The sequence below is a fragment of the Pygocentrus nattereri genome, chromosome 27 (assembly GCF_015220715.1).
Source record: "Pygocentrus nattereri isolate fPygNat1 chromosome 27, fPygNat1.pri, whole genome shotgun sequence".
Lineage (NCBI taxonomy): Eukaryota > Metazoa > Chordata > Actinopteri > Characiformes > Serrasalmidae > Pygocentrus > Pygocentrus nattereri.
This window is the reverse complement of record NC_051237.1, coordinates 19,533,826-19,560,372: the sequence shown is the minus strand read 5'-3', so window position 1 is coordinate 19,560,372 and position 26,547 is coordinate 19,533,826. Positions and strand designations below refer to the sequence as shown.

The following is a 26,547-nucleotide window of genomic DNA, read 5'->3' as shown; positions in this document are numbered from 1 at the left end:
TAAATGTGACTGAGGAAATGCACTGTAAATTAGGACACAGACACATTGTTGGTTGGTCTAAAGTTTTTAATAATTCTATAAAATAAGCTGTCTTCAAAAGCAAAGATAAAAAGGCCTTAAAATACCCCCTCCCCACAACATAGTACAAAGTCCATTTTTTTGTAAATATTTAAAAGTACAAACATTTTACTAAACAACAAATCTACGAGTTATTGCACATCTCTTGTTTTCCTCTTCCTTATCTTTAAATACAATGGAGTATTTTTATTGACTGGCTTGCCATTAAGACAAAATGCAAGTAAGACTTTATTATTTTTTTTTAGATCATTGCATTAAACAGCCTGCACCATGTAGCACACCAGCCACTTCATTTTGAACCATAAGCAAGCCACTTCTTAACATAAACTTTCATCTTACAAATATTTATCACAATTTATTGTTTTTTAAATAATAAATAAGTGCAGATTGAACATACAACACACAGTACAAGTATGTGTTTTTTTTTTTTGGAGTAAATTTGCTTGAATGAAGTATAGAGAAGGTATGTCTATGGGACTCTTTACCAGCCATAAAATATAAAAATGTACAGCTATTTTTGAAAGTTTTTGTACATACACAGATTCTCAGTTAAATCACACACGTGAAATGTTTTGGCAGGAGTAACGCTTAAACATGAGGGAGATAAAAGACTCCGTACACACTAAGATGTACATATAGCACTGACCCACACTCTTACCCCAGTTATCCCAAAAGCATTGTAGTGTTAAAAGTCATCAACACAATCAGAGAGAGCTTTCAAAGCTCTACTGACATACAATGACATTTGTGCTACAGCTCTTTGGAGGAACCAGGCTCTGAACAGTATATCCCTTCATGCTGGTCTGAGCATCGCCTGGCTCGCGCCAGCAAAGTCTGACAAGCGGCGTATGATGGGGAAGAAAGAGGGAGAAAGCTGGAGAGGACTGTGCTGATGTCTACTTGTCGATGAGACCTGCCTCTTTAATCTTAGTGTAGAAGAACTTCTCCAGCAAGTTGGCGCACTTGTAGTACTCACTCTCAGGAGGATTGTACTCCCGACAGTTAGTGAAGATCCGCTGCATGTCTGCCATGAACAGCTTCCTAGTGGTGTAGTATCGACTCTTCAGACGCTCGCTCATGGTCTTCAGGTCTACACACATGCACAAACACAAACATGTCATTCTTTGACCATTGCTTTAAAGGAATAGTTTGGCAGAAAAAAAAAAAAAAAAATCAACATTATATAATTTTTTGACTTATTCCAAATTCAGTTGATCAGCAAAGACATGCTTGGTGTCCAATGTTTGCTTCTTTAGTTTAGTACAGGAGCTGCCAGTTTTAGTCAGTTAGTGCTAACAGACATTGGGGAAAAATTCAGCAAAATCCATTTTGATAAATGCACACAATATTTGCTTCAAGTGACATCAATAAGCTATGCAAATTTAAAAAGAGCTGCATCTTAAATAAACCTACAAAAATGAGATTTTCCGTTCTATTTTGTAAAAACAGAACAACAGAATCCATCCACACTCTGGTACATAAGCAGTGCTGCCTTACAGATACACACACACACGCAACCTGTGACTTTTGGCAATGAACTACAAACTAGCAAGCGAGATGGTCAGTAAGGTTGCCATGCAAAATCTTTGTGTATGTGGTGATCATTTTTAGCGGATGATTACAAGGAAGGTGTTCAATAGGACATCCTAATATTTAAGGAGGATTGTAAAATTTTAACAAGCAGCTAATTTCAGCTTTGTGCTTACAGATGGTTCAGGAGGCCAACTGATGCTTTTTCATGTGTATATTCTGGATCAAACATGTAGCATTGAGGCTCACGTGTGCAGAAAAATGTGAAACACTACAGGTTTTTTTAAATACACTCCCTTAGCTTCTCTACCTGCATTACCCTACAGTGTGTCTATACTGTGAATTCCTTGCTCATCTTGTGTGGAATGATACCAAATTCTGCTCCGGAACGAAGTGGTTCTCTTCCTTTAGCTGCACAGATATTGCTGGGCAGGTATTTGTGGAAATGGTTTGGGTGACTCTTGACCTTATGTGTTTGTTAGCAACATTAGCTTTGCTGTTCCATTTCTAAACAAAAGAAGCAAAATCTCGACACCAAACATTTCTTGGCTGATTAATGTAAATTTAATTTGAACTACTACAGCTGAACTATTCCTTTAAGATGGTGTGGCATGGTGTGGCTGCTAATCCAAATCAAGAACTCTCACAACCCTGGTCGTGTACCTGTGTCTATTTCCCATTGCACAAAAGAACTGTGAACCTAGGCAGGGTTCTCTGGAGGCTGTGAAGTAGTCAGATAATTTCTCAAGCGACACTACTGTTAACAAGAAACAAAAGTTTTAACAATGGAGGAACTTCAAATGCTGATTTATGTTTTTAATAGCTACACACAGTGATTTTCTTACTGTTTGTACTGGATATCTGACTCGAATCAGGACGTGTGATGATTCTGTTCCGAATGCGTTTGACCAATCAATGGTCTACATTACTTCTAGCTCCACCCATAATTCTCAGTTTGGTACACCTGATATCATAGCAAGACACCAAATTTGGTACCAAAATCAGTCCAGGTACAGCTCACTTGGCAGTTGATACCAGAGTATGTGAGTGGTGCCAAGTTGAAGCAGAGTGGCGAGTAGAGCAGAGAGATTTTGAGTATTAAGCAAACGTATTACTGGAAATTCTCACCGATAGCAGTGGAGTTTTACCGATATTACACTCTCAATTAGATGTATGTCACACATTTTGCTGCACGAATGATTGTCTATTTGTTTACTCTCAGCAGTTTTCTGGCTGTTTTTTCATCAATCATCTGGAGTGGGTTTGCTCTGATATGTGACTCACTTTCCTGTTCTGTTCCTGCCCTCATCCTATCTCTGTTACTCTGGCTTTTGTTTTTTTTGGTTTCTGTCTCCTCCCTGGTTCCGCCCCCTTACCCTCTCCACCTGTATTTAGTCTGTAAACATGCCCTCGTGTCACTACTCCTAGGTGCCTCATGTTTGTTCTTAGTGTATTTATACCCCTGTGTTGCCACAGTGTCTCTGTCTTGTATTGCCTAATGTGACTGTGCTCCTCATTTGTATACTGAATAAAAATCTACATGCAGCACTTTTCATTGAATCAATTTGAATGAAATCCCACCAAAAAAGGGAGCCGTTACGACCATCATCTAATCGCCCTTTAGCTTTTTGATACATTTCTAAGAAAAACACAGCACCATGAGTGCTTTGAACATAAGTGTTATATTTTTGTTTAGTATTTCTTTTTTTTTGCAAGTTTTAGTTTCAGTTCAGTTTTGACATTGATGTTTCATTCTAGTTCTCTGGTATTCTTTGTTCAGCGGAATAACTAGGATCTCATGGGCCCCAGCACAAAAACAACGAATGTCTCCATGTCTCCTCCTCTCCACCCTACAAAAATGACTTTTGCTCAATCAAAAAATTCATTTGCTTGTGTATTTGGTGTATTTATGTCTCAAATGAGTCGATGTTCTCAAGGCATGCCAGTTCACCCTCTAGAATCTAGAATATAATATATTCAGTTTGCTATATAACTGTTTATAAATACAGATAAAGAAAAATATAATAAAAATGTGTTATTTGGCTGCAAAGTTATTATGTAGATTAGATGAATACAGAGGAACAAGGCTTTTTTCCTTCTCATGGCAACGCCAGTTTTAATTAATTTAATTTAAAAAGGATTGATTAGATAGATAGTTTGATTAAACTAGGTACTGGAAAGTGACTGTAAATACTATCCAGTACATGGTTTAATAAATGTAAATTTCATCCAGGAGAGATTTAGAAAATGGTTTAGCTGCCACACACAATCAGAATGGATTTTTTTGTTTACTTACTGCCCAGGTAACTTAACATATCATTTTCTTAATTTGCCTGTTATTGTTTACAATAAGAAGTGATTCCAGGCTTAAAATGTATGTCATGTATAAGAGTTCCATAATCAGCTCAGTCACATTACATTCCAGTGTTAATAATGCTCCATTACATGCACTGATAGTAATAAAGGTTCTGTGCATCAAGATACAAACAATGTAAATGCACCCATAAAGACACAGTGGTTTTAAGGTCCAATTGTGTACCTTGAATAAGGTTTTCTTATTGTTAAAGTGTATATATTGATCTTTTAATAATCTAATGTTTTACAGTAGAACAAAGGCTGGAGACGAGACAGGGTGTGTGGAGTCAATGAACCTTAGAAAATATTATTTCAGTGGGTTAGATACAATTGATACAATTGGGTTTCCTTGACCAAAGATTCTCAGATGTGGGCACTACATGAGACAGTAGGTGGGACAGTGTAAGACAGGATGTGGGATAGTGTGGGATGAGGTGTGACAGAATACAAATACAGGGTTGGGATGGAACAGGATTCAAGCACTGGGAATACATATTCAGAACACAGAAATTCAGGATCTGTTACATTTTATAAATGTAGTGTTCAGACGGCGTCTACTCCACTTTTAGAATACTTACCCATTAAATAAAAAGTACACCTTTTAAAGAAACACCATCTTGCATTCTTGTTTATTAAATATTTTAAAATCGGCACATGGCAGCAAACACACTCTTGTCACTGGGGTAGGACCCTCAAGGGTACATCTCAGTACCTTTAGCCAGGGAACATAATTGTATCATAATCCATTGAAATTATATTTTCTAAATAGCATTGACTCCACACACCCTGTCTCGTCTCCAGCCTTTTTATGTGACAGTTTCGTACCTATTTTTCTGAGTGATATGATACTTGAACAAATTAAGGTAAAGCTCATCATTTAAATGTATTCTGTTGTATGATGCAATGTTTGTGTTCCTATGTAGTCTGTAATCTCTATAAAAATATTCATTTAAAAACAAAAACTTGAACTGGCCTGAGCTGAAACTACAAATATCAGAAAAAGGTAGGCCTTCTACATGATTGTGATGATTTCTGTTGGGTTTTGTTTGTAATCAGATGTAAGTTGGGTATGTTAGGTAGCAAACCAGGACAATTTTTGCAAGCAGTCTGAAAATGAATAACAGAGATGATGTCAGATGGTACTGAATTACTGTGATATTTCCTGACACAGGAAAATAGTCTACAGGAGTAGCAGTGAGTTAAGACATCTGGTGAGTAGATGAGGCTGAGTGACCTGTTGCTCTCTCTTGCTGTAATAGCACACTCTCTCTTTCCCTCTCAGCTTCTCCTTTCTCTCCTCCTCTTATCCATTTGCAAAGTTGTGAGCACAAACTGTGATGCTGTGTTAACTAACCAATCTAGTTGAACTGCACATCTCTGATTTCATACTGTAGCGTCGGTGGAGATGCGTGGAGCCTGTGGTGGACGCTACAACATCCTGTAGTGTGCATAGACTGCATTGTTTAAAATGACCAGTCGCATACGAGAGTAGGGGTCCGAAAGGTGGGGGTGTTTTTTCACATATTAGTGGATGTGCTTGCGCTGTGCCCTAGTTTAGTTAATCTTTTACGCAACTGACAGGTCAGACTACTGGACTGAAAATTTCTGGGCAGTCTGAGTCAATAAGAAAAATTCCCCAACCCCCGAGTTACACCACTGCCTTTATTCAATATGAATATCTCTGCACTGCTTACTTCAATCAACTATATTAACCTTGGATGGCAATAAAACCAACTTGAAGCCGGCCGTTTTGTCTACTTTGTGACAATAACCGTACTGCACTGCCCAGTGGAAAAATTTGCATTATATCATATATTTAGACAATTTCAACACAGTTTTAAAGTTTGAAACCTAAAGTTCCTCCAGAACCAGAGAATCTTTGGACCAAAAATAAAAAAACTATTTTATACTCATGTACGTCTTGCTAGTCAGTTATTTATATTTAGGTGTGCTTACACAGAGAAGACCTTAATATAGGCAATTCCTGCATTTGTAGGCTCTATACTCAACCAGGATTACAAAACACTGGTACTGTACATAATGCATCCCATGCATGGGGATAATACTGCAAAAAAATAAAAAAATACTGAAATGAGGCATACCCATAGGAAAGCGAATGACTTGGTAATAACCAGGTGCTTCATTCTTCTTTACGGGCTCCATGAAAGGCCATGCGTTCTGGTGTGACTGGAAAGCGAAGAAGTACGCATACAAAAGCTTCACTGGAGAAATCCTCACACAACCCATTTAAAAATGGTCAAACATAGTGCAGTGCTGTACCTTCACTTGTTGCAAAATGGTCTTTAAAGTGCTATATAGCTGATCTGGATCTTTCATCTCTTTGCTGTAGCAAACAAAAACAGATGTTTCAGACATTTCTGTGCAAACACACATTGCAAATCAGAGAAATGTTCTGATACAGATTTTTACTGATATAAAATTTTTTCACCCTTTCCCCATAGGTTTCCAGCCTGTCTCACCTTAAAAAAAGAAAGACAGAAATTAATTAACAGAAAAAAGAGGACATAAAACTGCCATTACACTGTATTTATGCCAAAGTAGGAACATACGTATGCCTGGAATGCTCTCGATTGGAATCTGGCGAACACCCTCCTTAAAACAGGAGAGGCCAGGATACACCTTGCGTATCTGTGCTTGCTTCCTCTCGATCAGCTTCTTAATGATCTACGAAAGTTATACCATGAAAAAAAGTTACAATTAATTCAAACAGAAAAAGATGGCAAACTTAGCAGCTTAACTTTTTAATAGGGTCTCACCTTCTTTGTTAATTTCCTAAGAACCACAACAAGCACGTGTTCAATATAGTGAGTGAATCAAGTATTCAGACACTTGTTTTTGTTATTTAATAAACTTCTAGTGTGTACAACTACTTCAAATTTACATACATTACGCCTTTTGACTTTGTACTTGTACAAATTTAACAAAAAGTATGTACACATAAGCATAAACCAAGATGTGTTTAAATAAATCATTTAGACACCACAAATGAATAATATTAGTACTTTGCTGTAAAACCATTGTTGGCAATTACAGCTTCAAGGCAGACTTTGAGAAGTAATTAACCCATTGCAGCACTGTGGATCAATTTTGACCAGCTTCTCTGGGCAAACAGTCTTCAGTTCCCCAAGGTCATGAGGATCCCTCTAATGGAACTCAAAATTCTTCATAAATTGTCCGTTCTTGAGTTATTTTGGCGTATGTATTGAGTTGTTCTTGTCTAAATTTCCATCGTTCAGTTTCTTTGCTAACTGTTGTCTGTGTAACTGTTGTTCCTTCTGTATTAAGCTCATCCTGCACCTCTTTTTGAGTAAATACTGGTTTCACTCTTTCTGACTTTATCATTGCCCTTATTCATCAAATCTGCACACAAATCTGATTGTAAAATGTGCGCACGCAGATTTCACTGACAATTTTATTATTCACCTATTTTATTCGTGTGTGCCTATATGACCAAGCTTATGTCTTATGTTTAGTGTGTGTAAATTTGAGCGCAATAGTTTAAAACTTGAAAAAAATTGATTTAAGGCTAATTGACCCCAAATATTTTCAATATGATGTACAACAATGCCAAACAAAACAACATAAGTGTCTGAATACTTGCTTCCTGTGTATCTTCTTATGTTAATAGCTCTCACTACTGTTAAACTAAGTAAATCTCTCTAATTCCAAGTCTAAATCTAACAGCCATATGAAGTCCAAGCAAACCACAAACTAAACTAATAAAAAATTTAAATTAAACTAATGAAAGAAAAAAAAAAACAGAGAATGTTAATATCTTAGCTTTTCTAGTTTTAAAAACAAAGACACAGACCTTTTAATTTGTATTCCCCACAAGTTTAGAAACGCAAGCATGTACATGCACAGGCATGCATAGGTACACACCTCTTTCTGTTGCTTAATGATGACTGAAAACTCTGTATAGGGGATGCTGGGGTTCAGTTCACAGCCCATGAGTGTGGCTCCCTCATAGTCTTTAATGTAGCCTACATATTTGGCCTTAGGTACCTTAATGTCTTTAGAGAAACCCTACAGCAGAAAAAGGAGATATGAAGATTAGCCATCACTAGTTAACACAAACCTTATAACAATTGACATTTAACCTCGTCATATTTTGGTTTAGGTTTTACATTAGAAACAGAGAATTATGTTGGGCCTCTTGCTGAAGTATGTTAACCCCTTAAATTTGCAGACATATTACATCTTAAGGCCCACAATTCAGTAATTACTCTACTACTCTCAATTCACATTATAAAGAGACACAGACAACCTTGACAAAATACATCTGTTTTCAAGCACTACAATTAAGGCTGTAAAACTATAAAAATAATTAAACACCATTAATCACATCATGTTGCATATTTAAGTGTAATTCATTACAACTGTTTTATTCACTTAAATTTAAGCTGTTTTTCTTTCATCTAAAAAGCATTGCATTTTATTATAGCTATATGAGTGGACAAAATAAGCATCAGAATGCATTCATTACTTTCAATAATTACATTATTTCCAGCATGTGAACATGTAGTAGATACGTGCCAATATGGCTTTAAAAGCCCTTTAAAAGCTTAACTGGAATGGCAATTATGGATTCTATCCACAGCTGGGCTTCACCTTGACTAATAGTGTAAAATTTGTGATCTTATTAAGTTACTGTTAATACCTTACAATATTTTCAGAAAAACACACAGTTAACTTTAACAGTTAACAAGCCGCAGAAGCTTGGGCTGTCTGTAAACTCTTCAGCATAACAGTAGTAATAAATCAATTCTTTATTAAGCATATTTACTTACTTTTACAACAGTAGAGTTTTGGAGGGATAATCTTGCTTGTTAGGCTGGATGTTTGCATTTTACATAGAGATACTCCAATATTACATTTGTTATCAGTAATATATACCAAAGCTCAAGTGTGTGCTATTGCCAAGCACCGTAAATACCAGATGACTGAAGTCAATCAAGAGAATGTGTTGTCCTAATTATTACAGCCCATCAAAAATAACTAAGCTCAAGCTACTTAAGAAATGCCTCATTTTACAACACTGCATGAGACGAAAAGTAATATAGCATAATGGTACCAGTACTGCAAAATATGCCTGACACCACTGATGAACTTTAGTGTCAACTTTGTAGACAATAGCAGTATTGGTACTGGTATCAGTGCCACTGTAATTTATACCTATATAAAGGGTTTTTACACACTAACCTGCTTCTTGAAGTACCCAATAGCATATTCATCAGCATATGTGAGGAAGTTGAGGATCTCATGTTTGATGTGATACTCTTTTAGGTGGTTCATCAGGTGAGTTCCATAACCCTGAGAGAAACCAGAGTGGCTAGTATTAAAACAGCTCTTCATTACTTCCAAACATTTGCCATCAAGCTGTCCACTCCTGTGACAGTAGGCTGAAGTTCAGCTGTAAGATCAACCTTTTTTTAATCACTGAAATGGCAATTTGAAGGTGTGCAATTTTCAAATGGCAAGACTTGCTATTTTAATTATAATAATAATAATTAAAAGAAAATAATGTAATTATAATAATAATAATTCTGCATTATCAACAACCTTGAAAGATCATGTGACAAGGAATGTACATGTGAAAAGGAGTACATTCAGGCTAAACACCAATGACATATTACATCGCAAATTTTGCCATGGCTTTCTATGCTTTCTGTATTGATCAGATGCTAACATACATTCTTAAGAGGCAGTTTCTATCAATAAATCCACACATTGCTTCAGGTCAGGTATTTTAGAGGATTTCTGGTGCCTCAGAACTATTCTTGAAGCTAATGCTAGGTCTGTGGTCAGAATTACGTATTTGCCCTTGGTTAAATTTTTCACAGTCTCTCTATTGCCACTGCGGACAAGACACAACTGTGGGTAAACTTGCAAGACTTTCCCAATCCAACTTCCCAACATATGCAATAATCCCTCCCAGAAAGGTAGTAAAAATGCACATGAATGTAAATAAAAGGAAGCATTCACAACAAGACATGTTGTAATCTAAAACATATATGTGAGGTATACTTCAGTCCTTTTGGTATTTCCAACAGAGATCATTATCTAAGTGGTGAAATTTAACCTAATAACTCCAAGCTTGTGTACTGCCTGTAACTGAATTAGACCAGTCAGAAACAACCCAACAACCACATGTACGTGACAACACAACCACAGCTAACTGGCACTCTGCGCCTCAAGGATGAAAAAGTGGATGCACTGGTCTTGTTAGCAAAAAATAGCCCTGGACTTTAATTTACAAATTGCCATTTAAATCAGTCACTTTTGAAAAATCGCAATTACGTAATTTCCCCAAAACATTCAGACTATGAAGCTTATCAGCATGAGCTCAGGATTGAACAAATAGTTTTTTTGTGTAGTGTTTTGCCTTAGAACACCAGTCCAATAACCGCAAATATTAAAACATCTGCTTTAAATGGTGAGCACAGAGTGCGAGTATCTCAGCTGAAACGACTTCCCTATCAAGGACAGTAATGATGGACAAAGCGTGGTAGATCCAGCAGTAACAGTGTGCGGATATTGTTCAACGACTGAGCCCTGTAAGAAAATCCCCTCTCTCACTCTCTCACAGAGTCACACTTTACATATAAACACAGAATTGTGTTGTAAATGAATGTGTGATCATTTTCTTTCATTTTATTAAGTAGCTTTACACTCGACAGATTTGTTTGTTTATTGTTGTGAGCCTTAATAACACACGTTGGCCAAAAACACGTGCAACATAAAAAATATTGATCTTGCACTTTCTTCACATTATTTTCTTTATTTTATTTCTTAAACAATAAATACCTTGTCATAGTTAAACAATCACTGTTGTCTTTTCAGGTAATCTTGACTTTGTTTACATCATGTTCTCAACATATCTATGAAATTCCTCTATAACAGATTAGACCAAAGTGTGAGGTGACTATATCTTACCTTCACCTGTTCGTTGGAGGTTACAGCACAAAAAACGATCTCAGTGAAGCCCTGAGACGGAAACATCCGGAAGCAGATACCTCCAATCACACGGCCATCTTTGATTAGAGACAGCGTTTTGTGCTTCCTGTGTGAAAAGGAAGTGGACCATTACTAACCAACTTGAGAAGCCTTACAATCCAGCCCTTCTTATAAATAACTAGTTACTGGACCACTTACAGAAGGTTCCTGTGGTTTATTAGGTTTAATATTCAGGTGGTGTTTGTAATACATTAGTAATAATACTCAAACAATTAAAATGATTTGAATGATGAAGACAAAAAAAAAAAAAAAAAAAAACAACAATCTGCCACAGCAATCAGTGCAAATACCTTCAAACAGTTAAAGCTGCTAAAGTTTCTGAAGTGAGTTCTGTTCTGACACATTCACGTGTTACGGTTTCTTTAGCTCTGAATCTGTAGTTATAGAACGGATTGTTTCAGTTTGGAAATAAGACTGAGGCGAATTTAAAGTTATTATAAAATACTCTACATACAAATTTGACTGCCCACATAAATTATGTTTCTAATTTTGCCAGTTTTTGTTTAATTTTTTTCTAATTGCTACACTGATACATCTGAAATTGTCCGTCTGCTTCTGACTTTTGGCACTTTTTAACAGGGGTTGGGTCATAGAAAGGGGCATTCACCTGCACTTTCTGTTGGTCATCTGATTTGGAGTGACCTCTGAACACGTAGCCACAACCACTCTGAGAGCTGTGACCTGCCTCGAACATGGCAGAGTACTTCGTACTCAGCGTAGTATTGCCAGAGAGGATTGCACAGATATGTCCAACCTTATGAGCAGTGTTTAACATATTTGTTAATGTAATACACATTCAGGGTCCTGTGTTAAGCTGTGTGAAATTGGAAACTGAAGTATACTAGGTAAACTTAGCTGATCGCAGCTGCTAGCACTAGTCTAGTGTAGCACTGCCTGCTAAATGCTAACTAGATGAGCTTTGCAGCTGTTTACATCGGGGTTTATTAGCCCTGCTTCTAAGATCTACAGCTCAGAATGGATTCAAAAATTCCTTACCTTAAAACATCTGATCTAGCTCATCAGCTGATTGTCAAGCCATTCATGAGCTGGATCAGATGTACTGGGTCAGGAAATCAATGAATCTGCAGTGCTGTGGGATCGAGAGAAATAATGCAACACTAACCTAAACATAGTGAAGAGTGGAAAATACCACTGATTACTGCTAGCTATGAGTTACTACTGCCATGAAATGGTTGATAGACAGTAATGTTTAATCACTACAAAAGGAATCAAGTCAACTTGTCACTGAAACTAGGCTCTTATCTCAGCACACCAGTTTACAGAATGTTGCTGCTCCAAATCACCATCTTTGCATTAATACAGTGAAATAACAGCAATTTAGCTATATCAAGTTATATTGTTTTACGCAGGTTGACACAGGACCCATAAACGTGTGTAACATATGATAAACATCTTTCATAATGTCAGACATCCTAAGTAAAACACTGCACAGTGTGTTCTGCCACGCTGAGCACATATGTATTCAGAAGGCTTATAACTCCAAATCAATTGACCAAAAGCATGTGCAGGTGAATGCCCTCTTCTAAAATCAATCCGTGGTTAAAAAGTGCCAAAAGTCAGAAGCAAAGCAGAGATTTCAGAAGCAAAAGAACAATTCCAGAACCAAAAATATATCAGCAAAAAGAAAAAAATTAAAGCAAGAAGTGACAAAATGAATAATATATTTATATCAGAATTAGTGAAAATGAGTACTGTTTTGAAAAGTTTGATTTAACTTTCCTTATTTGTACAGATACCTACAGATCAAACAAACAATGCAATACAGCACAATCACAATAAATAAAATCAACTGTTATATGCATTACAATGGAATACAGGTCTGGTACACTGCAATGCTGAACACTACCACTGACCCACATGTGCTGTGCTGTACAAACCAGCATGTGTGAAACCCCTTACATGCAGTGCAAAAATGTACCAACATATCCAGACTAAAACAAGGATAACACTAAAAATTCTCACCTACCTACTGTAACGATTGCCTACATGTATTGTACTACTGCGCATGCGTGGGGGAGTTGTAGCCCCTCCGTGCAAGATGGTGAGCTGCTGTAGCACAGCCTCCGGTCTGCTGTCTCTATCCTCTAAGTTATCTGGACGGTGATGGTGAGACCTATCATTAAATGCGTCTTTTGCCTCGCATGGAGTGTATTCCTGTCTGTGTGCCTCCAAGGAAGCCGGGAATCCTTGCTGGCTCTTCTACCACACGCTCCCCCCTTTTTTTCACGATTACACTATGCACAAATTTAAAAAGCCCACAGAACAGAAGCATATCTAAAATGGTGCATGCCTTTATTTTATGTCCAGCAGGCTATATTCCCAGGGCCCTATGCTTACTCATTTTCTAGGAAACAACTATGTTCCCATAGCTTCAGTTTCAGCCGCATGTTGCCTCAATGTTTCGTTAACATGATAATAAGGTCAATATCCATATTTCTGACATATCTGCAAAAGCACATATTCCAGCAGTTTGATAAATTAACTAACCATCTCACTGAGGCTAATCTAGGTAAAGGCAAGCGTGTTCCTCCTTAAGACTCCATTCCTTGTTGTCCTCTGTATGATCAAAGTAAATGTTTCCACATGAAATACTGCCATGTAAAGAAGCAGAAATGTTTGAGTATGTGAGAAAACAGAGTAAAGCTTATTAACTTATCAGAGTATGTTATGCTTTATGTTAGCACCAGTAGTGGTAGCAGAACATGGAAATGACTAAACAGAACAAAAACCCCAGCGCTGCTATGGAAGAGTGGTGCTTTGCGTTAGGACGATTCCAATCGTGCACCTCTAGTCAGCACATATGATCTAAAAACAAAAAGGGAAGCAAAAAAGAGGATGGTAGAGTTCAAAGATCTTCAGTGGCAAAAGGTAAGAGACATACGGGTCAAAGACGAGGCGTGTGATGTATTCTTTGGGCATGCGGGGCAGCTGATGGGAGAAGACATTCTGAAGGCCCACCAGCCACATCAGGATCTTCTTGTTGGGCTTCTGGTTGAGGGAGTTGCCGATGACGTGGAATTCAATCACACCTCGTCTCTCTTCTAACCGTGCAGCTTCGTCTCGTGCTGAGTGGGCTGAGAGGAGACTGGTCTGAGAGACGCAAAGAAAGAGAAACAATAATATGGTCAGTTGAAACTATTTTTGTGCCTTCTACACAACTAAAGCATTGGGTACACTACATGACAAAGTCTTAACAGATTATAAAAAGACTTGTGTGAACTCTGGCTAACTCTCTGCATTCCTCTCATTATTTAGGAGACCCAAATAAACCAATGTGGAGCTGCTCACTGCTGTGGTTTTCTCGGCACTGATGCAGCACAGTATAAAAGCAGCAGGTTGAACGTTTAATTGAGGCTCATGGATTTGAAAATGTGATTAATGTGGTATTTTTTAGAGTTTTACAAGGTACATAAACTCTTAAACTCAGCTCAGCACATTTTGTTGTTGTTTACTTGCTATATTTTCTTCTTTCACACTCTCAGTTTTCATTGGCTGTCGCAGGAGTCTGTTCAGACTGAACTGTTGACCAGTTTACACTACTAGATTACGCCCATAGCTGGGTCAAAAAAATGTCTGATATACTCCGACAAGTCTGAAACGCAATCAGAGGGCCAAAAGTCTGCACCCCTCACACACTACTTGATTCTCTCTCCAACAGTCAAATCCGACTGACCCAAAAATCTGCAGACTAGAGCCAACTAGCTCAGACTCGGCCAGGCTGTGAATCAGGGCTAAAATTGGGGTAAAAGTCATGTAGTGTAGCCCGGCTTAACATGTAAAAGGCACAGCTGTGTTTGGATTCATGTTCTTGACAGGGATTATTGCGATTTTCAAACATCTCTTATTAGTTTTGTTATAAGTGTCTTATCTTCTTCTAAAAAAAATGTACATACATTACATATTTCATCTATGAATTCTTTTTCATTGCTTGTCCAATATAAAGAATATACGTTGTCCTCATGTTCAGACTAGAGCTATTAAATGATTATAATAATTTATTATATTATTTGTGTACAATTTAGTACAATTTATGCTTAGATTTAACTGTCAAGAGAGTTGTTTCTCTTTAAACAGCAGAGCATTTTGTCATATCTGTATAACTGTCCAGGACAGTCTTCTTTGATGCTACAACGGCAGGCTACAATCGCAGATCCTATCATAGCTATACAGAACACACCAGCAGCTAGGCTTCAGCCTGCAGTACTACAGATGATTCCAAGGGTCAATTTAGAAAAATTTTAATAATAATTTAGCATGTCACACATTATGTATCAACACTGACATGTCAAGTTCAAACTAAATTTTCAATATCATGAAATCCTTAATAAAAGCTGTTACTGTTTTTATTGGATGAACAAAGGGTAGTTCAAATAGGTGTTTAAGCTCATTTAACAAGGACATTCATTTTACTTTTATCTGGAAAAAGATGTCAGTTAGCCTAAAAATGTATACAAGCTATAACTGTATGATCCCACTATCCTTCTAACCCTTCTGTCCATTTTGGTATGTGGGATATCTGGTCTTCTACTAAACTCCCACTGTTCTTTGTCAACACAGTGAAGACTCTTGACCATGGATCATCATATTTAGGTCATATTTAGGAAGTGTACTTCAGGCTTTTCTAGAATCTTACAGAACCACACAGACTCTTACCTCTGGTCCCAGCATGGCAGTAGGGTCTGTAATTGTGGACATGACTTCATTTATCAGCTCCATTGGAATGTCACCAATGACCCGTGCTTTCTTAGTGTCTTCATGAGACAAAGGCTCAGAGGACTTTCGCTTCTCTCCACCTTCAAATGCACACAAGAAACATGTAGCTTGCAATGTGCTAACGTGCATTTGAATACAGCACAGTCACTGTAGGGTCACATTTGCTCTGACTGCAACATGATATTAGAACATGCCTAAAACCTACCTAAGCCACAGCTGACAATATCACTTGGCACTATCACAACATTGTCAAAGTCTTCTTATGTTAGCTAACTCATGTTCTGAGTGGTGGTTTGATTTTACTTACTTAGGCTGGGTTCCAGAGCAGATGCTGTTTTGCGTGCTGGGCTCACACTGCCTCCCCCTGACAACTCCACAGGAGAGGAACTGTTGGTGTAATACAGTGGCCTAGCCACTTGAGGTGCACTGATAACTACACCAGTCAAACAGAGATAGAAAGAACACCGCCAGTCAGAAGACTCTATTCAGTCCTTCTAGGACTTTGCAATCACACATTCACACAAATTCAAGTCCTGCCACTTTTGCAAGGACTTGTGTCCAGGTATGTTGTCCAATCACCACATTCTTGCTATACCTTATCAGTAAAAAAGTATTCAGACAGCTCTTGTAATGTGTGAATTGAGCCACTTTAAGGTGCACCCACTGCTGATACAGGCGTTCAAGTTGCACAAAAACAACTTGTATTAATGTCAATGGAAAAGCACTGTCAACAGAACAGCATGCATGGAAGCAGCCACACATCAGATTGAGTGGCGATTGTGATCCAGAATTAATCAGCTAACATCAACACCTGTCCTCACTAACGCTCTTTTGGCTGAATGCAATCTAATCTTCACAGCAATGTTCAAATATTTAAAGTCTTCCCCAAAGACTAGTGGCTTCTACTACAGCAAACGAGGACAAACTCCCTTTTAACATTTACGAGTCTACTGATACCTAGTTAATACCTGTTCAGTGTTTTGTCTGATTCTCTGTGCTGTGATTCCCATTTTTGTAAAGCTGCTTTGTGACAACATCAGTTGTAAAAAGCGCTATATAAATAAATTTGATTTGATTTGATTTGATTTAATACCCAGGTGTCTACAAACTTATGCACATATAGCATATAAGTGCTTTCACAGTTAATGTAGCATGCATCTTTTGTGTCCCATGCCTTGTGCCATTTAGACTGAGCTGGGAGGGGAGGGGGCATATAATCGATAATCTCACTTTATAATCACAAGAAAATACTGTTCTGATTATTTTTAGATACTGCACAGGCCTAGTTCAGCACCACAAAGTGCTACTGGACGTTGTACCAAAATAAGTTTGAGAGCGCTTTGTTTTACTTCTTGTCCTCATCTTTCCAGTATATTTCTCTGTTGAAATGTGCGTATCTTGTATAGACACTGTTTTGTTACACCATTTCAGTATGACATATTGAACTCTGAATACTGAAAACAAACTTGAGAGTTTACAGTATTAAACAATATTAAAATATTTTTAAATCAAATTTGTATGCACTCATTCCTCAGACGTACGCTTAATTAATGATTTGTTTCTCCCTTGTTTTAGGAGCTAATTAGGCTACATTCAAACCAAGAAGAAGAAATACATCAGACTCACAATTATGGCAAGCCACGCAGCCCACCCCACAAAAAAAAAAGAAAAAGCAGATGGTACGTTTTATGGAATGCTCTTTTCCTTTTTTGCCAATGGGAGCTTAAACCAGAAAACTTTGAAGATTCACAAGCATTTTGAAAAAAGTTATTATAAGTGCTCCATCTAAATATAAGAGTTTGACCAAAGCATGGCTATTGTTAAGGATTCATTGTGCAGGAAAACATACCAACATTTTAAATCAAAACTACCTCGAGGGATCTGTCCACCTGACGAGCCAACCATGAAGTCTTCGCTCCAGATAGGAGAATTGGGACTGTACACCTCCTCCTCCAGCATGGATAAGAACCTAAAAACACACAGACAACAAAAAACAGACACATCACACATTCACAGCAGTGTGTATGCTTACATGTTGTATAATGTGAGTGTGTTTTCTCACTTAGGGAAATGAGTGAGGATGAGTGTTCGCTTCTCAGGAGGCAGTTTGTCTTTCTCCTGTCTGGCCTGCTCCAGCAGCTGTTTCCTCATGACGGTGAAGACAGAGCGCAGGAGAGTGCGGCCAAATATCTGCGTGGCCTCGTACCGTGGGAGACTGTCGCAGAACTGTGGGACATTACAGTAGCACAGCCACCTATAACACACACACACACACAGACACACACACAGACAGACACACACACACACCTCATATGGCTAAGAGTAAGATATAAAACTTTTCATACAGGGATGCACAGATATGGGAATTGTGGGCTAATGACAAAAACTTTTTTTGTTGTTTTATTTTTACACAGTTTTCCCTCCTAGTTTAAAATTGTTCATTTTCACTCTTAATCAGGAGCTCCCTATTGTGCAATGCTGCCAAGCTAGGAGAGTGAAGGCCAACACACGTTTCCTCCAAGTCTGATCTTTTTCACAAACATATTTGCCAGTGCTGATGTACACTCACCAGCCACTTTATTAGGTACTTTATTGCTTGTTAACACAAACAGCTAATAAACCAATCACACGGCCGCAACTCAATGCATTTAGGCATGTAGAGGTGGTCAAGACGACTTGCTGAAGTGCAGACCGAGCATCAGAACGGAAGAAAGTGGATTTAAGGGGCTTTGAACGTGCCGTGGTTGTTGGTGCCAGACGGGCTGGTCTGAGTATTTCAGAAACTGCTGATCTGCTGGGATTTTCACACACAACCATCTCTAGGGTTTACAGAGAACGGTCCGAAAAGAGGAAATATCCAGTGAGCGGTCAGTTGTGTGGATGAAAATGCCTTGTTGATGTGAGAGGTCAGAAGAGAATGGGCAGACTGGTTCCAGATGATAGAAAGGCAACAATAACTCAAATAACCACTTGTTACAACCAAGGAATGCAGAACACCACCTCTGAATGGAAAAATGTTGCCTGGTCTGACGAGTCTCGATTTCAGCTGCGACATTCAGACGGTCGGGTCAGAATTTGGCATAAACATGAAAGCATGGATCCATCCTGCGTTGTATCAATGGTTCAGGCTGGTGGTGGTGGTGTGATGGTGTGGGGGATATTTTCTTAGTACCAATTGAGCATCATTTAAATGCCGCAGCCTACCTGAGTATTGTTGCTGACCATGTCCATCCCTTCATGACCACAGTGTACCCATCTTCTGATGGTTACTTCCAGCAGGATAATGCACCATGTCACAAAACTCATATCATCTCAAACTGGTTTCTTGAACATGACAGTGAGTTCAAATGTACTCCAATGGCCACCACATTCAGCAGATCTCAATCCAATAGAGCATCTTTGGGATGTGGTGAAATGGGAGATTCGCATCATAGATGTGCAGCTGACAAATCTGCAGCAACTGCGTGATGCTATCATGTCAATATGGACCAAAATCTCTGCGGAATGTTTCCAACACCTTGTTGAAAGTGTGCCATGAAGAATTAAAGCAGTTCTGAAGGCAAAAGGAGGTCCAACCTTTTACTAGTGTACCTAATAAAGTGGCCGGGGAGTATGTATACACTATATGTCCACAAGTTTGTTCTTCTGAAATCAAGAGAATTCCTTTAACACTTAAGTTTGAGGCTGTTGCACTAACAGCCTCTACTCTCATTAGAAGACTTTAAGTGAATGTTTGAAAAGCAATTTTGGAGCATTTCTGTTGGTGCAGTCATAATGAATTTTTATATAATGAAAAAAGACAGCTGCTGAGCTATGCACAAAACTAATGGAGATACTAATCAAGTAAAATGCAGACATTTCACAGTTAACCCAGCTTTTATTTCAGTCTGTCCGTTGCTGATATTTTTTTTTAAACGATTCTGATCATTAATCCCTATTTCAGCCATACGACAAAGTGGTAAAAAGTGAACAGTGTTGTTGAAATTATTGACATTGACATTTTCTTTTCAGTATTAAAGTGTTACAACACTTACAATGAGCATAAAGATTTAAATAAATGCTTTTACTACAACTTTAAATCCATAGTCTGAACAAAACCTTTTTAAGTACTAAAAAAAGCTAATGTCCTCCCTGCAGCATCATGCTAACTGGTGGTTTTCATCTCCACTGTGTGCCAAGTTTTTTTCAAGCATTTTTGATTGGTTTGTTTGTCTACCTGGTGTAGTTGATTTTGTACCCAGCCACATCATCAGTAGGCACTCGCTGCCTTCTCTGTGATGGTGTTTCCAGTTGCCAATAGTTGATCTGGTTGAGGAACATCTTGGCCAGCTCAACGATGGTCTGCCGCTCTTTAGAAGGGAGATGACTGAACTTGTACTGTACAAAGTTATTCACTCCCTGGAACACACAAACAGCCAGTGAGCAAATTTACTTTCAAGTGACTCAAAGACTGAATTCAGACCGTCAGTGAATCCTCTAGATATGTAATACATATCACAGCAGTGTCAGTGGCAAAAATGCCAAACTTTTTCAATTCCATTTCCAATTAAATTGTATTTTAAAAGACAGAGCAGTTTCAGTAAATGAAACACTCAGTCAAATGCTGAATGCTCAGAAAAACAAATCAAACTTTAACCATCAAAATCTGTTGTTTAAACAGGGCAACGAGAAGAAGTTACTTATATAAAATTTCTCAGCTAAAATCCCAGAACATCATTAGAGATGCTCTCAAGGACACTCGGTGTTGTACAGCATTTGATCTAGTGGAAGGCAACTTTAACCAGTTCCTCTTTGCTGCTTAGTTACAGTTTACCTGCTCAATGCTGGGTTTCTCAAATGGTGGGCTCTCCAAAGCCTCCACCACAGGCCTCCCCATTTGCAGGATGCACTTCCTCAGCAACTAAGATTAAAAACGCATGTCACATGAAAATATTTCTAATTCTAATCAGAAAGCAACAAGCAAATTCTTTCAAATAATTCTGCATAATTCAGACTTGAGATGGAAAGAGTCATTCAGAGGGGTTTAGTATGAAATGAGGCATTGCATGGCTCAGATTTTTTTTTTTCTAGTGGTGGTGATAGGAACCAGGAGGCGCGCTTCTACAACGCAAATACAGACAGTTTATTTACCATCTAAAATGACCAGCGAATATAGTTTTTTTCTCCAAGCCCCCTATACAGACCCTTTTTCTCCCTTACAATGCCATTTAACACTTTGGACATCTGGTTCCTATTACCACCACTGTGAATTCTGACTTGGTAAGTTTCAGCATAAGTATTTCATATTAACTCTGAATAGTTTATGTCTTTATGATAGCATTATGCAAAATAAAATAAAATAAAAATGGGAGAAATTCCCCTTTAACTATCAAAAAGACTGGACATACCTAGCCTTTCAAAATGTGTGTGGTATATAAGTATGTTTACTTTGTCAATTTGCAATAACTTAAGAAATGTATATTACAGTTCATAATATATTTCAATTTGTTCTTTTGTTTTGATGTCAGCAGTCATTAGCATTCAAACCTATGGGTTTTTAACAATAGTATGGAAAATGGATCATTTAATCATTGTTTAAACTACAGGAATTTTTTCTTTGTTATTCTGCTAAAACTAAGGAAGATGAACATGAAGCTGAGTGCTGTATATAGTGTCAGCAAACTGTTGTTTTATATTAACAAAATCTTTGCAGCTACATTATATGTCCAGATGTTTGTAGACACGTGCTTGTCAAACATTTCTCTGAAAGCAAGGGTATTAACACAGAGTCTAATGCTCCTTTGCTGCAGTAACTCTACTGTTCTAGAAAGGCTTTATACTAGATGCTGAAACATTGCTATGAAGATTTGATTGCAGTTGGCCACAGGAGCATTAGTAAGCTTCGGTACTGATCTTGATCTGAATCTGAAATATAAATGTCCTCCAAATCTTATCAAAGGTCTTGAATAGTGCTCCATCACAGACATCAGAGCGTCACTGCTCCACAGCCCAATTCTGAGCAGATTCAGCTGATGCTTGGCATTGCAAATGACGACCTTAGGCTCATTTGTATGTTGTATCATTTTTCATACATGTATGAAATTCTGTTTCTCAGAACATACTCAGAACTTTTTTAAATGGTAGGGGGGAGGGGGACTTCTAACTGGCAATGTACCTTACTGCTTGGTAGGGCATCTATTGGTTATGTATGGAATGAAAGAGGTGAAGGAGATGCCAATGCAAATGTAGTCACCTTAAATAGGGAGAAGTAGACTTGCTTAGTGTCTGCATCCTCTTCTTTGTGGACACAGGTGTAGAGGTATTCCACATCCAGTGCAATACCCAGTAACCTGTTCATCACCTCTTCTGATACGTTCTCCAAGTGAGTTACATGATCTCCTGGGCAACAAAATTGATGAGCTTCAGAAAGGCATCCACTTCAACAACACTCACTGTGGTCTGTCTCATCCAACCATGTGCTAACAAAGCATTCACTACTACAGCATTATTTACAGTCTCAAAGACATGTCCATCATACCTAACGGGTGACTGCAACTCCTACAAGGCTCAAGCAGATTAACAGCGATTGGCTGCTCTGCCCTGGGAGGGGTTGGAGGAGGTGGAGTTGGAGGAGGATTTTGGCTCTTCCAGCCATTACACTTGCATGCTCCCTCTGCCTATGGGGAGAGAGGGAGAGAGAAAGAGAGAGAAAGAGAGAGAGAGGGAGAGAGAAAGAGAGAAAGAGAGAGAAAGAGAAAGAGAGAGAGAGAGGGAGAGAGAAAGAGAGAGAGAGAGGGAGAGAGAAAGAGAGAGAGAGAGAAAGAGAGAGATCCAAGTATTATATGACATGCCATATACTCTTCTGTTTATTTTTCTTGAAGTCTACCCATGTATTAAAAACTCCAACACTATCGGTTTCATCAATTACTGCAAGAAGACAGCCTGTCTAAATTCAATCAGATGAAGAAATAAATCAATAAAAAGTTTAAAAAGTCAAAAATAGGCTCTGCTCTAATCACAGTACACTCATTTAATTCCAAAGAAAGGGGAATTCCACCAATGTTCCTAAATTCCTGCTTATTTAAATAATTTACATGTAAACAAAGTCTTTAAGAACAGTTTCATTGGCAATGTGCTATTCTAGAGAAAAAATCTGAATTGCTCACAGTGGTGATATGAACCAGATGTCGGAAGCAGTTAACACCTCTAAATGCTTCTTTATAGAAAGTTATAAATAATTATGAATATGTTGCTCAATTTGAGATATTGTTTTATAACAGTTTTGAGATAAGATTTTGCCCTAAAGCACAGTTTTTAAACCCATTAATGGCAGAGAGATAGATGTGGGGTACTGTAAGGCAAATCAGTTCCCAAAACAATTTACCGCTATTTTACCATCATCAACAATACAAACAAACCTCTCTCTTTTTTTAAACTGTTGTTTTAGACAGTACATAAAATGTATATATTTTGTAGACACTGTGACCCCTGGTTCCTTTCAACACCACTGTAAAGACATATAAGTTGGTACGATTCTCTACAATGAACAATTTCACATCAAACCAGTCTGAACTACTCTGTTTACATCTTGTAGAATACAGGTGTTTTCAGCCACAAGCAATGCTAACAGGTGGATAAAATCAAGCACATAAGTCATGCAATGTCCACACACAAACATTGGCAATAGAATGGATAATACTAAAGAGCTCAGTGCCTTTAAAGATGATAATATTAGAGGAATTTCTGTCCTGCTAGATCTGTGACTGCCACCAGACTCTGGAGCAGTGCAAATGTATTCATTAGAGTGATGAATATCTGGCAGTCTGATGGAAAAATATGGGTTTGTCACATACCAGGTGAACACTTAACAGAATGCACAACAGTAAAGTTTGTCGGAGGATGAATAATGGTCTGAGTCTGTTTTCCAGGTTTTTAGCTTGGCCCCTTAGTTCCAGTGAAGCGTAATGTTAATGATACAACATACAAATACATTTTCAACAATTATACACTTCCACCGTCGTGGCAGCAGTTTGGGGAAGCCGCTTTTCTGTACCAGCATGAGCGTGACTGTGGCCCTATGCACAAAACGAGGTTCATAAAGACACGGTTTGACAAGTTTGGTATGGAGGAGCTCCTGTGACCTGAACAGAGCCTTGACCTCAACCCCATTGAACAAATTTGGGATAAACTGGAACATTCGTTGTGAGCCACAAACGTAGAAAGCCTTCCCAGAAGAGAGGAAGCTGTTATTGCCACAAAGGGAAGGGGGCAATGTAAGATGTCCAAGATGTAGACATGTCCACATACTCCTGCTTAAAATGTTTCTTAAAATCACAGAAACCATGTAAGATTCTGGCAGTTCCTAGTGGTGTCCAATAGTCACTAATGGTATTTTATGTTTTCCTGATGGGTTGGTATCACAGTGTAAAGGACCATGTAGTGCTTTAACAGGTGTTTTGGAATGGATTCCAGATGTATATGATGGTTTTCTCATTCCCAATGTATCCCATAGAAAAGTAGAGGTAATGTTAGCCATTAAGCCAGTTCTCATTAGAAAGCAAAACCATCAGATATCAATCCTAATGGTTGTCTTTTTCCTTGTGTCACCCACTTTTTGCTTCTTGTTCATAATCTACTCTTATTATATCAATAGCCTTATCTTAAGTTCTCTATGTAAAAACTTCAGTATATATGGGATGTGACGTGGTCTGACGTGAAATGCTCTGTCCTTTTGCCAAGTCAGTGTTGTTCACAGTGGTATAAACTGCCTGATGGCTTTGATTTACAGCGGTCTTGAGACGTGCTTGAGCCCTAAAACTACAATTTTGAATTAAGCGCATGTGCGGAGGTGCATGCACGACGTTGTACGGAGAAATGGTCCCAAAAGAAAACTTCTTTAAATCTATTACTCTTATAATGTTGAGAACAGTAAAGGGACAGTTGAGAAGACGTGTGTGGTCATTTTTAGTAGTAGCATGTCCAAGTTTGCACTGTAGACACTGGGACCCCTGGTTCCCATCACCAGCACTGTAAAGATAACCCGAGCTGGCAAGAGTCTCTACAGAGAACTACTTACATTTACAGCGTTTAGCAGACGCTCTTATCCAGAGCGACCTACAAGAAGTGCTTTGTCTATCTAGAGAAAGTATCTTTGCTAGTTACTTCACATAGAACCGCGTCGTTTACATCACCTGTGGCCCAGAATGAAGAACTAAAGCAGTGAATGTGAACTTCTCCAGTCCTGAACTCGAATTTCGTTCATCTCAGCGTTTTTAACCGTTAATAAAAGCGAACTCAGCTGCGAAAATACACGAAGCAGCGCGTGCAGGCGAGCTCGAGCTGCGCGCTGAGAGGCCCCGCCCCCGGCAGCTGTCATCCTGTCAAAACAAAGACGGCGCTCGAGCCTCCCGACGAAGCAGATTCACTCGGCATCGCGTTTCATAACAAACTTCACTGCGAGGCTCGCAGCTCTGTGAGCACAAACACATGTAAAAATGAAGTCACTAAGTTCAAAAAACACGCATGCCCGGTTCAAAACACGGCAAAATAACCCCAAAACATTACAACACTGAAATTGTCAGCCGGCCAACTCCAGCCCAATGTTTACGTCCTCTTGGCCGCTTTGGCCAAACGGCGGTTTATCGGTTGTGCTCGCGGAAATGCTGGTGTACAACGCCGTGTTTTAGCTCCTAAGTGAGCACACGTCGCACAAAAACGGTGCTTCTGAGGAAAACTAGCTCGAGCAGACTGCGAAAGAATGACGGGTTGATCCGACGGCTTTTGTGCTGCGCTTGCAAATCGAAGAGTGAGTTCAGCGAACAGGAGCTGAACACATCAGCTTTAATGTGCAACAGCAGCCAAAAAAAGCCACACACGCACACAAACGACACTCAGTTCACTCCGCGCTTCGGCAGGTCGACGTGCGTTCGCGGCTTTACCTTGCACGACGAGTACAATCCGAGTTTCTCCAGTTTCTTCAGGCGCGGAGAGGAGCGGAGCTGCGCCTTCTTCACCGCGATCCGCGCGGAACCGACCGCCGCTCCGGAACCCTCGGCTCCCGCGACCCCTGGAGCCGCCGGAGCCGAGCCAGCAGCGCCCACGGCCGGGGAGCCCTGGGCGATGGCCGCGCTCTCCGCCATCTCGCACTCCAGGCCCCACGGTGGGGAGGGAGGGAGAAGGGGAGGGGGCGACGGGCTTCTCTGCGCTCCGAAATCCTCGACGACGCCGCGCTTTCTTTACTCCTCCGCGGCAGGATCAGACATGGCGTTCATCCCTGTTTTTCATTTGACATTGTAAGTGCGCCGCGCGTCCGCTAGGGGAAACAAAAAGAACACGATTCCACAGCGACTTGAGAAGAAAAAACCGCACTCGCCCCGTGGCTGGAATGTCAAGGTCAAACTGACTCGATCGACAAGTCAGAAATGATTTGAATGAAAAGCGGCTGAAGTGTTAATCTGTGACGAAGCGTTTAAATTAGCCGCTGGAACTAACAGTCCACGCCCAGTCTGCCCCATCAGACACACGATCCATCACCTTCATCTATCAAAGCCAGGACAAATGGCAGCGGACCAGCTAGCGATGTGCCATTCTCGACCCTGCTTAAACAGACGTCCATCATTTGTGGCTCAGGGTACCAGTTCAAAGTTTTCGAGTATTGCCCATCTCTGTGTATAGAACCAATAACCTGATGGGACACGTACCCCTTCTAACCCCCGGGCGTTGTGTAGTACACAATTACAGACTCATTTCGAACCGACTGACCCCGAGGGCCACATAATTAGAATAAGCACTTGGTGTATAAGCTATCGTGTTGCTCCAACAAAGTCAGTTACC

General features: G+C 39.2%; 1 protein-coding gene across 1 annotated transcript; it reads right to left on the bottom strand.

The window, feature by feature from the left end:
• Positions 1-48: 48 nt before the first annotated feature.
• kat2b (K(lysine) acetyltransferase 2B) lies at positions 49-26,498 on the bottom strand. The gene is made up of 18 exons (XM_017683190.2): positions 25,653-26,498; positions 22,253-22,391; positions 21,968-22,113; positions 20,549-20,635; positions 19,952-20,133; positions 17,798-17,989; positions 17,607-17,704; positions 16,043-16,168; positions 15,676-15,815; positions 13,904-14,112; positions 10,921-11,047; positions 9,187-9,297; positions 7,867-8,010; positions 6,534-6,648; positions 6,413-6,443; positions 6,244-6,307; positions 6,066-6,150; positions 49-1,168 (listed from the first exon to the last, which is right to left on the bottom strand). The coding sequence occupies exons 1-18, from the start codon at positions 25,851-25,853 to the stop codon at positions 975-977; spliced, it is 2,391 nt and encodes a 796-aa protein (XP_017538679.1). The 5' UTR covers positions 25,854-26,498; the 3' UTR covers positions 49-974.
• Between the last annotated feature and the right edge of the window lie 49 nt (positions 26,499-26,547).

Coding starts and splice junctions, on each gene's coding strand:
- kat2b (XM_017683190.2), bottom strand. CDS start 25,853: ATGGCGGAGAGCGCGGCCATCGCCCAGGGCTCCCCGGCCGTGGGCGCT. Junction 22,114..22,252: donor GAGTTGCAGTCACCCGTTAG/GTATGATGGACA, acceptor TTTGTTGCCCAG/GAGATCATGTAACTCACTTG. Junction 17,990..19,951: donor TACAAAATCAACTACACCAG/GTAGACAAACAA, acceptor TGTGTGTTATAG/GTGGCTGTGCTACTGTAATG.